This window comes from Triturus cristatus, chromosome 1_2 (assembly GCF_964204655.1).
Source record: "Triturus cristatus chromosome 1_2, aTriCri1.1, whole genome shotgun sequence".
Taxonomy (NCBI): Eukaryota; Metazoa; Chordata; class Amphibia; order Caudata; family Salamandridae; genus Triturus; species Triturus cristatus.
The window spans coordinates 832,222,660-832,240,313 of NC_140580.1; the positions used below are offsets into that span (position 1 = coordinate 832,222,660).

The window sequence follows — 17,654 nt, forward strand, 5'->3', positions numbered from 1 at the left end:
GGCCATTATTCCAGGCTCCAACTCCTCTTTTTCACCCTGGTCTTTGCATTGTGCTCTTGTTTTTACACCCACCCATTCAGGTATACTCAGCATTGCTGCACGGGTCTTTCTGAGGACTCCAGATTATTTCCTAGCAGACATTCTACAGGAGTTGCAGAGGATACCACCACCTACTTTTGGCCAGTAACCCCTCCCAATTCTAAAGACACCATTGCCATGGGCTGGACCTTAGTCTGCTTATTAGCATTGAGGATTGCAAATGTTTCACTAGTCAGATACTGTACTGGGAATATCAGTTTTTCAGTCACCATAGTGACACTGGCACCTGTATCCCTAAGTGCTTTAGTTCTAACCCTATTTATGTGTGGCTGCTGGCTTTTCTCCAGGTTACTGGGCCAGATGGCCAGGGTAGTTACATCCACCCCACCCTCAGAGACTAGAGTTGCTTCAGTAAGCTCTCTGACAAGACCAGGGCTCACCTGGAGTCCCATCTGGAGACTTGCCACTGCACTAGGTTCTGCAGGTGCACTAGGGGGATTTTTTTGCAACAGCTTGGGTCTCCAGTTTGGAGCCCATTGACTTTGCAATTAAAGCACCAAGCCTTCTTAGGATCCCAGCTTTTATACTGGTACCCACCCTTAAACTGTGTATTGTCTCGGGCCCCACCCTCCTGAACAGATGTTTGGTCAGCATCTTTCCCTTGGGGGGCTTAGCAACCTCTTTTGTTTAGTCACCCCACCATGAGTGGTCTTGTTACCCTCGTCTTGACCCAGTGGTCTGCCTTCTTCCCCAATTCTTGAGGAGAACGTTGACCTAGGTCTACCAGGTACTGATGTAATTCTTCAGGTACACAGTTATTCAACATATGCTCTTTCAAAATAAGATGATAAAGCCCATCATAGTCTTGCACCTTGTAACTTGTAACTTTTTAACCAGCTACCTAGAGTTTTCACTGAGAAGTCTACAAAATCTACCCAGGTCTTACTGGGGTTTTCGAGTCTCCCTGAACCTGATCTTGTATTCCTTTATGAGGTCATAAGACTCAGCATTTGTTTCATTCACGGTCAGGTGTCTATCCCTACACTTTCCTGAGAACAGCTCCCAGAGAAGAGAGCCACAAAATTTCTGGATCAGTTTCCTCATTTTAAAGGCCCTCTTAAAGGCCCTCTCAAAGGCTGTAAACCATTTTGGTGATATCATCACCCTCTACATATTTGGTAACAATCCCTTTGGGGATCTTAGGGTCAAAAGCTTCATCTTTCCCCCATTTACAACTGTTTTGAGATGAGTCCTAAGCCCATCTTAGCTCTTTCCTTTGCTATAGCCAAGAATTTAGCCTTCAATTCTATCCTCTTGGCTAGTTTCTGAAGATCTGCACCTTCACTGTCTACTTCTGGGATACTGGAAGTACTCAGAGAGGTGCTTTCAGTAGGATTGCTTCTGGAATCAACTAGGTATTCATTTACTTCAGCATTTAACTCCCCTTCTCCAATAGGGGTTTCTTCCTCTGCCAGAGACATAGCATGTTCTGCCGGCAACTTCTGCAAATGTGTCCCATGATAAGTCCGTCTGCCAAGCATGCAACTCAAGTCTGTCCAAATTAAGTTTCCTGTATAACCCCAGTTTGAGCTCCTGTGAAGGAACTGCTACCTCAGTCATGAGACCTTTTTTAACAATTACAAAAAATCGTAATTAAACTTTCTAAAAGACCTAACTAACTGAAATACTTTTAAATTCTAAACATAAAAATTGCAGGACTTAACACAAGGCCCCAACAGCTAGGTTAAAACAAAACATAAAAAAATCAAAATGGACAAAAATATTTTCAACTAATGACAATTTTGGATTCCTCAGTAGAATCACTTATTAACCATGTGGTACAGCCGGTCTTGTATCTCACCCCTGCACCACCAATGTAGGAAGCTTGCTCTTATATAGTATACATAAGGGTAAGGTATTCCCTTATAAGTGGACAAAAGTTTGCTCTAGCAACCCCAAGGTGCTCTTTTAGGGCGGGGGGGTGGGGGGGGGGATGCGGTCGAACAAACACGCTTAGGCTTATCAGAGAGGAGTGTTAGACATCTGCAAAACACCCACACAGTCAATAAGTAATGAACACGACTCAATAAGGAGATCCACACTAATTTATAGAAATAAGACGCATCTTTATATATATTTAGGCACCAGAATAATTATGATGAGGCAAGTATGTTTTGAGATCGAAATACTTTACGTTTTCAAAAGTCGACAGTGCAATTTTCAGAGGCTGTAATGTTATCCTATGGGAAGAAAAACAAATACAGCATACAGATAGAGTACAGCGACTTATGAGATCAATCTCCTGGACTTAAAGTGAATATGGGGCAAGGTCCAAGGCAGAACTCATTTTCACCAGTGCATGTGCTTAAAATGGCTTCCCTGATCACTTGTACTGGCAGCAATTGAACTGTCTAGCACAGGGGCATATCTGCTCATGCAGCTATGTCCAACACATGTAATGTAGCAAACCCTGCCTTAGGGCTGTAGGGCCTATGGTAGGGGTGACTTACCTTTACTGTATGCAGTGCCGTGTTTACGAGATGGCCAATAACACAGAGATCCACGAATCAAGTCTTGCCGGCCAGGAAATCTAATGAACCAGGTTCATTTGATTTCCTGGCCGGCAAGACGTGATTCATTCGTCCTTTAGCACCCGTTACGAGAATCCGCTTCGGATCTCTGTGGTATTGGCCATCACGCTGTACCCTCATGGGCGTCTAATCATAAGCTCAGCCACTTCATATCGTCTCAGAGGAAGACTTACTAGGTGCACAAGGTCCCCACTCCCACAAACCAAAACGGCAATTTCTTCTGTGGATAAAACATTTACTGTCTTAACAGGATGCCAATTATTAGCCTGCCAACATCTCAACCAGGCTGTTTTTCTGTGTGTTAGTCCTGATGAAGACCTGTGGTGATGTTGGATATGAGCACACAACTTTAATGGGTCGCAACATCGACTATAATTATAGGTGTTCCTTACCCCTGCCGGGCATACTTCACATCCAAGCAATAAGGATATATGCTTGAACATATTTGTGTTTCCAACGGACACCCTATTGAGTCATTTGTGTACTTTATGTTAAACTGTGTAATGTATTTCGTATTTAATGTTTTTCAGTTTTGATACACCTTGTCAATCTGGTATTTGTTTCGTTACTATATACGTTACATGACAGTCCTGTGTGTTGTTGCGATATATTATCTGCATTTCTCCACGATATATGATTAATATACTGTGTTAAATTAATTTTCTTGTTGGTGTCAGTTTGTGTTTTTTACCTGTTCACCTATTAATCTGTACCATTTATTTGGCAACTTCTAGTTAAACAGGTGACAGAGGTTTTGAAAAGAAATAATATCATTCTGTAGGGGAGTGCAATAAGTATGACAGAGGCCAAGTATAGGAGATATCCTATTGTGGTAATCAAATTTGAAGAAGCTGGAAAGAAACTAAGTGCAGCTTCAGTTGTATGGAGTTTAAACACAAAACAGAAAAGGTTTAATCAAATTATGGGTGGTAACAAATAAGGTGAGATGGTAAAAGACAAGTCTAACATTTTAGGAAAGAAGGCTAGTTGTAACACAGGCAGAGAGCTAACAAATGGCAGATTTGAAGACAACATCAGAAATGAAGAGTGAGGTCAAACAAGGTAGCAGACGTGATGAGCGAGCAAGTGATTTGATGATTGAGTCTGAAACGGTATGAGGGTGCACAGCAGGATTTAGAATTCTTAAGCATAAGAATACATTCAGCAGGGGATGTCCAAGAGAGGATGGATAAAGCGGTTGCACTAATGAAGATAGACTGTGGGACTATGATAATGGGGCTGGGGCTAGTATGTTTTCGCTGTGGAAATAATCATTATAGACGAGGAACGTATGCTGCAAAGTCTGAAGCAGAAAGAGGGGATTGAGCGAGCGAATAGCAAGCAGGATAGACAATGTTATTGATGATACAAGCAAGAAGTGAGGAGGGGTGTAAAGAGGTAATCCAATTTTGAAAGTAGCTAGACATTAGCTGTTTTCAATGTCGATTTGAATTGATTCATGATAAGGTACTACCTGCACCTGTAGTTCTCCAGTTTTGGCATCAGTCCTAGAATCACATGCTTGAAATCATTCTGCATCGTCGAAGTGGGAGTCCCAGGTATAATCAGAAAGCAGTACAGAGTCCACAAAGATCCCAGACCATGCTATAAAAACACATTCCCCCAAATGACCCTGGTTGCTGATGCCAACTTGTGTAAAATTGGCTTTTCTGATTCTCTGTTTTGAAAACCTATTGAGATTTGGTTTCACCCATCGAGCCAGGATTCAGTTGAGGGCTTGATGGTTCAACTCCCATTTGTGGCAGTTCTTAGTCATTCTGCTCAAAATATCTGACCACTGATTGTCTGAGCCAGGAACATGCTCTGCCTAGGTCAGCATGAAGTACTAGTGACCATTCCCGAATTCTCTAAGCTTCCAGCAATAATGGGCGAGATTTTGTGCCTCCTTGTTTGTTTATGCAATGCATTGTTGTATTGTCTGTGCGTACTAGAACCGATGAACCTTCTGTTCTTGGAAGAAAGGCTTTTAATTCAGAGCTACAGCTTTTAATTCTAAAAGATTTATGTGAAGGTTCAATTCTTGGGTTGCCCATTTGCCACTGACCTCCAGATCCTGCAGATGTGTTCCCCAGCCCACTGGAGAAATAGCTGTTATTACCAACTGTGGTATCTGGGACAGGAATGAGAGACGTAATTATAGGTTTGATTCTTGAATCCATCATGGAAGGACAGCTTTCATTTGTGGAATAATCTGAATCGTTTCCTCAAATTAATCTTCAGTTTGTATCCATTGTTTAACTAATTCCTGCCTCTTTAATAAGCAGCAAAAAGTAATCAAAGGAATGCATGATGACATCATTCCCAACAGCGACTTGAGGAGTACTGAAAAGGAATGTCTTCTTTCCGAAATTTGCCTGTTAGATGCATTGGTTCGATGTGCCCCTACAGTCGGATAAGCTTGGTTTTTTATGGTGTCCAGAATGGCCCTTTAAAATGTTATCCTTTTAGATGGTTGGAGGGAAGATTTGTGCTTGTTGAGACTAAGGCATAAATGATTGAAGATTTGAAGGCAAGCCTTGGTTGAACTTTTGACTGCACCGTTTAAGGGCCAATAGCGGAGGTATGGAAAGAACTGATGACCTTTCTGTCTTAAATATGCTGCCACTAGAGCAAGGCACTTTGTGAAATACACGTTTCTGATTTCAGGCCAAAGGGGAGAACTTTCAAGTGGTAATAGCTACCAGCCACTTCAAATCCAAGGTAAGTGAGGTGTTTTGGGTACTGGGAGATATGAAAATATGGCTCTCGAAGTTCTAATGATTTCATGAAGTGTCTGTGACTTAGGAGGTGTAGGATGCCCTGAAGTGTGATCATCAGAAAATATTGTTTCCTGAGGTATTTATTCAATTTTCTAAGATCTAAAATTGGCCTCCATTTCTGATGTCTTCTTTAGAAGAAAGAAACCGATTAGAAACCCAAATTCCTTTGTGTTAAAGGAACTACTTCTATTAATCTTTTGTTTAGCATGGATAGACTTTCTAATCATAGTTGACAGAGACGGTACTGAGGAGGGGGATGAGGAAATTGTGTATGAAATCCACAGTATGACGAAATGAAATAAGGTCTAGGACCCAGTGATCTGTTGTTCTAAGTTTTCAGTTTGCATAGTAGTTGGAAATTTGACCCCTGTACCTTCCGCGAAGTCGTTGACTGGCACCTCAGCATCCTAATAGTCTTCTGCCAGAGACATTGTTTTGGAGTCTCTTTCCTCTGTGGAACTTTATTAGCTGATTTGGTGGAGCTCTATATTGTTGTTGAGGGTATTGTGGCTGATAAATTTGTTGCATATGCTGGTGTGGCTGTAAGCAGTAGGACTGATACCCTCCTCTGAAAACGAATAACCGCCTGTCCTCTAGCTCTTCAAAAGGGCTGGCATCTCTGATGTGAAATGTTTAGAGATCTTGCAGTGTCTGTTTTTACTGACTGCAAAGCATAATAAACATGTTTGACAAAGAGTGCCTCCTGTCACATGGGATGTCCATGATCTTAATTTGGACTTCCAGTATGAAGCATGTGGATTTAAGTCCTCTTAATCTTCAGAGGACAGCTGCTCCAGCTAGCTGTAAAAATCCCGTTATTGCTAAATACACTGCATAATCGATCATCTCCAATGATGTTCTCACCCCTTTTGCGATTTTCCAGGCTTCAGATTTTTCTCCTCCGGCAGTAATTCAATGTCTGCAGCTATGTCTGACCACATCCGTTGGTAATACTGGCCAAGAATCGCCAAGAAATTAGATGCTCTTATTGATGTTGTAGTCACAGGAGAGAACCTTTGCACTATTCGTTCCAAACTCCTCACTTCTGTCAGGTGGAGTGGAACATGGCGTAACAAATCCCTCGAACAAAGCTGGGCCGCTTGCATTACCACCGAATCAGCCTTTGGGTGGCCGATTAAGCAGGCAGTTTAGTCCTTAGGGGCTTTATTTTTTATCCAGCCGAGGGAAAGATAACTGCAGAAATTGCTGGGTTTTACATTATATGTATACCTTCATTCCAAATAAAATACACTATTGGAATGACGTTAACAGTTTTAAGTCCTCCTTAAAGTCAAAAGAAAACAGATGGATTATTTTACTGTATTGGTAGGTCAATTCTTTTGAACTCTCTTTCTAGAAGTGCAAGAAAACTTCCAATATCGCCCAGTGGTGATTCAGCGTGTTGCCGAACGGTTGGTACAGACAGGTTGAAGTGTATGCCTAGGACAAGGCAAAGTAGGCAGAACACGATGCATTTAAGGAGGACAAACACGTAAGACTGGTTGTTGTGGCGAGGCTGGTTTTGGTTGTTCTGCGAACCTCTATACAATAATCCACCATGAGGCATCTTGAATCTTTAACCAAGGCTTGTGAAACCTGCTTCATTTCCTTTTTGTAGAGAGGTTACTTGTTCATAAGGGCCATCCTCCTTAGAACATTGAATAGAACTAACCCTACGTGTGTCAGCCTGGGAAGAAAGATAATTAACTACCTTCTATATATTTGACATCTTCCTCTTGATATTCTATGTATAGGCAACAAGAAGTTGAAGATTTTAGGGTTATTTGAATAAACACCGAGCAAAAATCTGAATTATGGTAGCCTCTTAGGGAGTGGTTACCAGGGTGGTGCAGCCTGTTTGGCTGAACATCGGTTCTTTTTAAATAAGGTGAATAGGTTACTAAAGTGGATACCTATACATACTATGTTTAAAAGTGTACTGCTTCCCAAATGCACTGTGGAACTCTCACTTAGACGAAGGGTAATGATTTAAGCATGTGAACTATGAAAGATCCAATACTGGAGAAGTTTAAATTTTCCAGATGACCAGGGACTTCTGATTTCCGCCTATTGCAGAGAAGTGCAGCAATTCCATCTCCATGGAACGGATGGAGAGAGAGATCTATGGTTGGGAAGAGGGAGTACATGGAGTGAAAGTATGAGGATCCAGAAATGCGCGCAATTGTGGGTTGACAAACCCCTCATGGTCCTTCCCACCTAAGTTATGAGGCGTGCATGGCAGGTTCCATGTGCAAGGCTTTAAATAGAATTGAGACTATGTTGCTGTTTAGAGAGGACCACCAGGTAGTGGTATTTACGCAACTTAGAAATTACTCAAGTTATAAGTCAGCATATTTGAGAGGTCTATCCAGGTGCTGTTCGGTTTTACAAGGTATACAGATGTTCACATTTAACTTTAGAGGTAACTTTTACTTTTCCAGAAACACTATTACAGAGACAGCATGAAGTATCAGGAAAAAAGAGTCAGTGCCATCCCCCATTTCCTGAAGAGCTATAAAAATGTCTTTCAAAGAGGGTATAGATGTTTTGAAAGTGGTGTGAGGGAGAAGATTTAAAGGAAGAGAATGGAACTGGAAATGACACCCATCCTGTACTGACTCCAGCATACAGTAAACTTTGGTAACCAAACCTAGAAGGAGGCCTAACTCCTGGCACCACAATAGCAGACAATGGGGAGAAGAGAAAGAAGTAAATCATGAATGGTAAAAGGACCCTCTATGATGTGTGCAGAGCTCCCAGTTTCTGAAAGACTGTTACATGAAAGAGGAAATAGATGTTCTATTGAAATGAGTGCTTACTGATGTTATTTTATTCAGCCTACAGTGTCCAAGTATGAGGAAGGCACGTTATTAAGAATGGCTTAATCTTTCTCACACTGAAACAAATTGAAAAAATGTCATGCTTTGTTCAAAACAAGGGTTTGCACATATATCGGAAACCCTACATGCAAACACATGCATGTTGATGCAATAGTATCCTTATTGCCATCTACAAACTGGTCTGAGCAGTAACAGCCAACATTGAGTGGATGGAAGCGAGCTCTCCATCTTTCAGAAGGGCCAGAGTGTCGCGTTTTTTCCTCTTTAGAGAGACTATTAAAAATATTGTCCACTGTATCCCATACACATCATAACTGTGCTATATAGGGCCAGTATCTTGCTGTAATAGTGTCAGTCAGTAGTGCACATGAGATCTCAAAGGGGTAAATAAGATGAGGAAGGTATCAAGGGAACAAGCAAAAATATAATCATGAGGATTGAGTCTATCAACTGGTTGACATTTGCAAATTCAGTCATACCTGTTCTACAAGCTGCAGTACAAACAATAGCCAGGATCAGAAATAGCTTCCTTGAATAAGTGCTTTGTTTCATGCTGCCACCACAAAGAAATGTTGCAACAGGCTTCCACTACTGTATAACAACAAATATCAGAGTCTCTAAATCAAACATGCAGATTGACAAAAGTAGCATAACTACCAGGTACGGGATAAATGTCATTAAATTCTTCCAGAGAAGAAAACAACATACTTTTCATTGACATGCAGTGCTTCCAATTTCTCATAATCAACAGAAACAAACAAGATCTTCCTGGCTGAAAGTGGTGGCACAATTGACTATGTCAAAACAGACCTTGATGCTACATCCTAACAGAGATGGGACTGTCATCATTGATCAACCTCTGACTTTGACACAGATAGTAAGAGCCTGAAGGCTAATGGTGCAGATGAGGCATAAGACAACCTCAAAGCTGAAGACAACAAATTGTGTGGCATCAGAACTAGCTATTCCTTTGTAGCTCAGCTATTCATGCATTTACTGAACAAAGAAGAACAAACAATTTAAAAACAAATCATAGATGGTGAATAAAATGAAGCATCTACCAACCTGGTGATTGGACGGGAGACTTGCTCCTGATCTATGCCATGTGACTGTTGACCTTTTCTGACCAGCAACAATGCAATTTAAGTCCACAGTTTGACCATCAACAAAGGATTCTGAAGGGGACTCAATCCTAACTGGGGCGGGGATGCTGGAACCTGAAGCAACAAAGAAAGACAGCTAAAGGGAGGTATTTATTTTGTCTTCCGTTAGATTACCCCAAAAAATCACATTTTGAATTGAAAGTCCAGTTTGCATTCCCAAAATGGAATGATAGGAACAGCTGTAAATAGAGAACATTTAAAATTCCAGTATTTTGTTTTTAAACTTCATATGTTCTGGGCTTAGATGAGAAAAACACAGAAGGTAACGGATGCATTACTGATGCCATGTGGGCACAGACCTGACAAGTACTAGGAACAAGAGAAGTGGGGGTTTAAGTACCAATTAAACAATACCAATGGCAGCCCACCTGCAACAGTACGTTTGATAATCACACAGTATTAAAAGTGCATTTAAAAGCAGATTATCAACATTCCACACCATAACCTTTCCAACAATTGCCCAAAACTGGAAGATGAGTGTTTTCTTCAAGAAAAGTCAATTACTTTACCACCCAACAGCCACATAAAAAATGAATCATTTAGATTTAGGATTTTCTGTCCTCTAGTTCTAGCTACCCATGTACAGGATATAGGACTGTGTGGAAACATTTATTACATATTTTTGTAATCCTCTGTGGTTGGTCTTCCCTCTGCAGGCTAACGGTCCTTGTAGGAAGGTGGCTCTGTCTGTGATATATTAAAAAGTTAATACATGGTGTAATGAGCCCAGGGGTTCCCTTTGGAGTAGACAGGGACTTGCTATGCAACCCCAAAGTGCATTTTTTTAGGGGGTAGTGTGGTCGAGCAGTCTTAGGCTCAAGACATTTGCAAATACACACAATGATTAATGTACAAGTTACTTACCTTCGGTAAAGATGTATCTGGTAGAGACGTTGCTTAGCTGCAGATTCCTTAACTTACAATATCCCCAGGCGTCAGACTGGATCCGGAAAATTGTTTGCAGCAGCACCTCTGCACGCCGGGGGACGGCGCCACACGACCCTGCCCGGGGACGGCGCCACACTACCCCGCCCGGGGACAGCGCCACACGACCCCGCCCGGGTACAGCGCCACACGACCCCGCCCTGATGTCGTCCACGTAGGTGACATCAGCGAGGTCATACAAGTCCCTCCTGGCGCGCTGACGTCAGTTTTCTTTGGAGAAACCTTTCCGCGGCACAACGCGGAGCCACCAACAAAAAGCTGTGAAAGTATGGGAACAGTATGCGAGGAATGAAAATCCATGAATAAAGAAGGAAGGTGGTGCAAGACACCATCTTAAAAGACAGAAGTAGACATTGCCCACATACAAGAGAAAAGGCTGCGAGAAAGATCTGCAAGCTAAGCAAAGACCCTTCCCCAAGTGCAACAAGGGAAGAATATCTCAACAGACAGAAACAGACTGTCATTACCATGTGGAACTGTGTCGGCCAGCAAGAACGGAGCACAGAGACAACAGTGCACTGCAGGAAGGTATAAAAGACTGGCACTGCCCGAATAGTAACGGAGGTCTGAAACAGAGGTCAACAGCTCCCCAAACGACGACTGTAGAGGAGACTAGAATCCTGAGCCAATAGAGAAGGTGGAAGGGGAGGGAAGGCAGCAGGGGAAAAGAAAAAGAAGAAAAATCTCCTGGTGAAGGTGAATCAAAAGGCACCATTTTACAGGAAGAAACCCTTTAGAGAGAGTCAGCTGTAAATGGCAATCAAAAGGCACCATTTTACAGGAACAAACCCTTTTGAGAGTGTCAGCTGTATATGGCAATCCTCAAAGGGACTCAGCAATGTGAGCACCCGTGAGAGAAAAACCCATGGTAACTGAAAGAGACCAGTGGAGAACCCCACTTGGTAAGGTTATCGCAGAACGGGGAGGCTGGGTGGGCGTTAAGGAATCTGCGGCTAGACAACATCTCTACCAGATACATCGTTACCGAAGGTAAGTAACTCGTACATCTGATAGAGACATCTAGCCGCAGATTCCTTAACTTAGAATAGATACCATAGCCATACCCCAAGGGGGAGGTGGGTCTGCGACAGAACAACAAAAAGCGCCAAGCACTTGAGGCGGCAACAGAGGGACGGACAATGGGGGAGGCTGTGGCGCAACAGCCAGACAGCAACCCAACTAGCTCGGCAGAGCAAGAGATAACGGGATGGAGACATACCCAAAAGTGCCAGAATGGTGCTACACCCTAGCTGTACAAGCATGAGAGGTAGAAACAGCACCACCCATATACCAGAATAAAAGAAAGATAGAGAGAGAGGAAAAAAGGGCCACTCTCAGCTTAATGGTGCGCCATGTGAACACCTACCAAAGGTTGAGAAGAAACATGAAGAGATGCAACCAGAGCCTACCAGGCTAGTTCACAGAAGGAAGGCCGGAGAGGCTACAGCCAAGAACCAAAGCTCAAGAGGTAGAACTCAGCAATGCTTTTAGAAGCACAGGCGGAAACGAAAAACACGCAAAGTGCACACCCAGGCACAAAGGGGGGACAGGGACGAACGGTAACAATCTGAAGCACGCTGACGCGGGCTACCACAGAAACATGCACAGAGCAAACAGCCACAGAGACCACAAGGTGGCGTAGCTAAAATAAGCATAAGACTGCCCGACCAGGCAGCGTGAAGTCGAAGGTGAGAACCAACACACGAAATACAAATATGCAGGGTGTAGACCTAGGACGACTGACCTCAGAAGAGCCGTCCCGCATGCCCAGCTAATATAATATAGGGTGATACCTAATTAAGGACGCACATCCTAAGGAAGGGGCACCAGAGGCACCAAAGTACCAAGGCGTAGAAACGGAGGAAGAATCTCAGAATTCTAGACCACACCCTCCAACTGGAAGGAAAATAACCCTGGTCCAGAAAGAGAGAGAACATTCAGTACCTAAAGACCAAGAAGGGAGCAGTGCAAAACTGGGGAACCACTCCAGTAAGTGGAACACAAAAAGGGACCTCATTGGCAATGCGCATGTATCACTGAAAAGCGCCCTGACACATGGAGACATTGGACCAGACCTTGCAGCCTCGAAGAGAGGTAATGACGTAGGATGAAGAGAACCCATGGAACTTGTATATATACATAATATAAATATATATAGCAAAGACAGGTAAACGGGCCACGACTATGCAACATGGTTGCACAAGAACACACTTAGTTCATTAATGGCAGACGGTATCCGCATTGAAAGCGTGATAAACACCGTAAAAACCTCCCAAGGAGGAGAAAGAGGGCAATAAGCAAGATGACCCATGACGTATAGAAGAGGCGCCAAGGCACAACATTGAGCACCGTACAACGGCAGATAAAAGCACCAGGTGAAACATGGATCCCAAGAGATCTCTTAGGCCCAATTGACATTAAGCAGAGCTATATAATAGCATACAAGTACTCCACACGGAGTATGCACATCCCAACACTGGGAACACCTCTTAGGGTAAACCACAGTGAGAAGACCAGGTACAACAATCTGTGGAACACTGCCACAGGAGGCTAACTGCCAGCTCAAAACGCATAATGCATCCAAAGGATGCTAAATAAAAGGGTAAGTACCCCCGACCATGCAAAAAGAAGACCTGAGGCTTAGTGCCAGCCTAAAACACATAACGCATCTAAAGGATGCTAAATGAAAAGGTACCACTCCAGAACAAACGCCTGAAGATTAGAGGCCTAAGGGGGAGGACGAAAACCAGCAAGGAGGCGCTGAACAGCCGAATCAGTGTGAGCATCAAACAACAAAACCCCATCAAAGGGTAAGTCAACAAGTCACAAGGCAACCGAACCAGCCATAGCCCGGCCTAAGGAATCAGCAGTATCCAAGGCCGAGCGGATCGTAAACTCAGCAAGGTCACGGCCATCCCGGAGAAGATGAAGGAAGTCAACACGAGAGCCTTTAGTGGTGGCGGAGAGCAGAGACTCTGCAGAGTCCCACAGGGCAGAGGTAGCCTGCGCCGGGACACGCACTGTATTCAGGGACCGTAGGGCAGCACTAGTGGAGGCAAAGATGTTCCGACCCCATGACTCAAGCCATCTGGACTGCCGGGAGGGAGGAAGCATTAGCCGGGGCAAGGAAGGGAAGGCAGTTTGCAAAACAAACCCTTGCACGTCTGGATGCACAAATAAGCAAACTGGATCATGTGGAGCAGGACGGTGGCAGTGCAAGACCGAACGAGCCATCGCATCACAAGAAGCCTGCCGAACCCAGGTACCCAAAAGGGCATCATAAAGAGACGCTTTAAAGGGCAGAAGAGGCTCCACATTCCCTGACCCACAGTAAAGGACTTCAAGTAGAGGGTCCACAGACAAGGGCGCTGAAGGGGATTGCATGTTCAAAATCCGAGTGGCCCAGGAGACTACTCAGAAAAGCTTCTCTAGCCTCCGTAACCCGCCGTGGAGGGGACAGCAGCTCATCTGTAGGTGAGGGCTGTAAGCTAACCCTCCCAAGACACTGAGGGTGCGACCAATGCCCAACTGAGGGGAGCCCCATTGATGAATGGGGGTCCTGATGGGGCTCCTGAGGAGGCGAGGAGCCTGCCGGGTCCGGGGGCTCCTGAGGAGGAGGGGATCCTGCCGGGTCCACATATTCTAAGGGGGGCACAGGCAAGAATACATCCGGCGTTGCCGGGCATGAGAGGGACGCCAAACTCTCTTTGGACGCTTCCGTAGAAAAATCAACAACCCGGCGTTGATGCGGCACCAAAACAAATTTAGTTGGCACCGATCGAGCCCCATCCGGCGCTGACTCGACTCCGTCCGGCGTAGAGTCGGCCCCGCCCGGTGCCAAATCCACGACAAGTTCCCCTTCCGAAGAAGGAGATGGCGCTGGGGATGCCAGCCACCGGCGCGGCACCAGCGCCGACCCAGCCTCAACCACAACAGGCTCCGACTCCGGAGACAGAAGCGGCCGCCTGCCCAGAAGGCCGAGGTGTGCTCGAAGCAAGGCTCTGAGCACCAGCAACCACCTGCGACGCCACAGGGAGCCCCACGGGACTATGCGGCGCAGCAGGGGTGCTATGGCTCGTAGAAGGGGACCCAGCCGGGCCGCACCCTGATGACACCACATCTCCAACGTTCCTGGAGGGCAAGGGCTCATTGAGCGCCGGGGACGAACCCACCAGCGAGTCCGTCGGGGACCCCGCAAGTAGCGGAGGCCCCGAAGATGCCCCAGGGACGAGAGAGGACCCAAGCCGCGGCATAGGCCTCCATTTGGGTCCGAGTCGCCCCTGCATCCGGATAGGGCGGATAGAGGGGGGGGCAACTGCCGGGGGTGCATGTCCGGAATGTTCCAGGAACCAGTGCCCCCGACAACAGATGAAAGTGAGGTCGAGGACCTCGGCGAAATGCGCCGCAACTTATCAATAAGTGGTGAACGACGGCCCCGGGCCCCAGAGGGCGATCAACGCCAGAACTGGAAAGTAGAGGGGTCCGCCGGCGTTGAGGCCGGGGGACGAGACGACTCTGACCGGGACAGCTGTGCCAAAAGAAGCTACATCCAGCGCTCCCGCCGGGACTTCGGCTTGAGGTGTTGGCAGGCGTCGCAGTCCATGGTGCTCACCCAGATACCACATACAGATAAGATGTGGGTCCGTCGCAGACATTTGCCGCAAACAGGAAGTACAAGTTTTGAAACCCGAAGGCATCGCACACTGTTCCAGACGCGAAGCGTCGAAAAAGGGCATGAAAACAGGCCAGAGGAACCACTTACTCCAGATCCGCGTTGCACGCGGAAAAGAAGGAAACTGACATCAGCGCGCCGGGAGGGACTTATATGACCTTGCTGACGTCCCTACGTGGACGACGTCAGGGCGGGGTTGTGTGGCGCCGTCCCCCAGCGCGCAGAGGTGCTGCTGCAAAAAAAATTCCACATCCAGTCGAACGCCTGGGGATATTTTAAGTTAAGGAATCTGCGGCTAGATGTCTATCAGATAAATGACATACTCAACAAGCATTGGCCTAGCCAATAGGTCTCGCCTTTGGGGCCTTATAAGTGTTTAGGCAGAGCTATTGACTTTGCCAATGTGTTTAAGCTGTGCTGTAGAGAAGTGTGGCTGCTGTGCAGCATGCTGAAAAGTTGTAATAAAAAAGTGCCAGAAGTATTTTTGTTACCTTTTATATGTCCAACAGAACAACCATATTAAAAAATGTATGTTTTTTTTGAGGGGGCATAAACAATTGGAGGTTGAAGGTTGTGAACTAGTACCTGTATTGTAACACTAGCAGCGGCCAGATGCTAGGGGAGAATCAACAGATGGCAGATTCCGAGAGCAGGCTGAGGTGGTGTTGAATGATGTTGAGGTGGTAGCGGTGGTGACTGGTGCTGAGACGATGCTGAGGTGATGCTGAATGATACTTAGGTCTTGCTGAGTAATGATGTGGTGGTGGTGTACTATTGCAAAGGCGACGCTGAGTGATGCCGAGTTGGCCCCGAGCGATGCTGTGTTGCCCCCGAGCGATGCTGTGTTGCCCCCGAGCGATGCTGTGTTGCCCCCGAGCGATGCTGTGGTAGCGCCGAGCGATGCTGTGGTAGCGCCGAGCGATGCTGTGGTAGCGCCGAGCGATGCTGTGGTAGCGCCGAGCGATGCTGTGGTAGCGCCGAGCGATGCTGTGGTAGCGCCGAGCGATGCTGTGGTAGCGCCGAGCGATGCTGTGGTAGCGCCGAGCGATGCTGTGGTAGCGCCGCAGAGGAGCGATGCTGTGGTAGCGCTGAGTCAGTGAGAGAGAGAGAGTGAGTCAGTGAGAGAGAGAGTGAGTCAGTGAGAGAGAGAGTGAGTCAGTGAGAGAGAGAGTGAGTCAGTGAGAGAGAGAGAGTGAGTCAGTGAGAGAGAGAGAGTCAGTGAGAGAGAGTCAGTGAGAGAGAGTCAGTGAGAGAGAGTCAGTGAGAGAGAGTCAGTGAGAGAGAGTCAGTGAGAGAGAGTCAGTGAGAGAGAGTCAGTGAGAGAGAGTCAGTGAGAGAGAGTCAGTGAGAGAGAGTCAGTGAGAGAGAGTCAGTGAGAGAGAGTCAGTGAGAGAGAGTCAGTGAGAGAGAGTCAGTGAGAGAGAGTCAGTGAGAGAGAGTCAGTGAGAGAGAGTCAGTGAGAGAGAGTCAGTGAGAGAGAGAGTCAGTGAGAGAGAGAGAGAGAGAGTCAGTGAGAGAGAGAGTGAGAGTCTGAGAGAGAGAGAGAGAGAGTCTGAGAGTGCGAGAGAGTCTGTGCGAGAGTGTGTGCGAGAGTGTGTGCGAGAGTGTGCGAGAGTGTGCAAGAGAGTGTGCGAGAGAGTGTGCGAGAGAGTGTGCGAGAGAGTGTGCGAGAGAGTGTGCGAGAGAGTGTGCGAGAGAGTGTGCGAGAGAGTGTGCGAGAGAGTGTGCGAGAGAGTGTGCAAGAGAGTGTGCAAGAGAGAGAGCGTCTGCGAGAGAGTGCGTCTGCTAGAGAGTGCGTCTGCTAGAGAGTGCGTCTGCTAGAGAGTGCGTCTGCGTGAGAGAGAGTGTCTGTGAGAGAGAGTGTCTGTGAGAGAGAGTGTCTGTGAGAGAGAGTGTCTGTGAGAGAGAGTGTCTGTGAGAGAGAGTGTCTGTGAGAGAGAGTGTCTGTGAGAGAGAGAGTGAGAGGCTGTGAGAGAGTGTCAGAGAGAGAGTCTGTGAGAGACTGAGAGTCTGTGAGAGAGTGAGAGTCTGTGAGAGAGTGAGAGTCTGTGAGAGAGTGAGAGTCTGTGAGAGAGTGAGAGTCTGTGAGAGAGTGTGAGAGAGTGTGAGAGAGTGTGAGAGAGTGTGAGAGAGTGTGAGTGAGTGTGAGAGAGTGTGAGAGAGTGTGAGAGAGTGTGAGAGAGTCTGTGAGAGTCTGTGAGAGAGTCTGTGAGAGTCTGTGAGAGTCTGTGAGAGTCTGTGAGAGTCAGAGAGAGTCAGAGAGAGTCAGAGAGAGTCAGAGAGAGTCAGAGAGAGTCAGAGAGAGTCAGAGAGAGTCAGAGAGAGTCAGAGAGAGTCAGAGAGAGTCAGAGAGAGTCAGAGAGAGTCAGAGAGTCTGAGAGAGTCTGAGAGTCTGAGAGAGTCAGAGAGAGTGTGAGAGTCAGAGAGAGTGTGAGAGTCAGAGAGAGTGTGAGAGTCAGAGAGAGTGTGAGAGTCAGAGAGAGTGTGAGAGAGAGAGAGTATGAGACAGTGGGGTAGAGGTAGAGGGGTAGAAGAGGTAGAGGGGTAGAAGAGGTAGAGGGGTAGAGGGGTAGAAGAGGTAGAGGGGTAAAAGAGAGGTAGGGATATATAGGCAAATGAAAAGG

The 17,654-nt window shown here is 46.2% G+C and overlaps 1 protein-coding gene across 18 annotated transcripts in view; it reads right to left on the reverse strand.

Moving 5' to 3' along the window:
- HSPG2 (heparan sulfate proteoglycan 2) overlaps window positions 1–17,654 on the reverse strand; it is a 903,404-nt gene that overhangs the window by 228,122 nt on the left and 657,628 nt on the right. For all 18 annotated transcript variants that reach the window (XM_085608925.1, XM_085608919.1, XM_085608917.1 and 15 more), the window contains one exon: window positions 9,316–9,467. In XM_085608925.1, coding sequence (XP_085465051.1) covers window positions 9,316–9,467 — 152 coding nt within the window. The remainder of the gene's footprint in view (window positions 1–9,315; window positions 9,468–17,654) is intronic.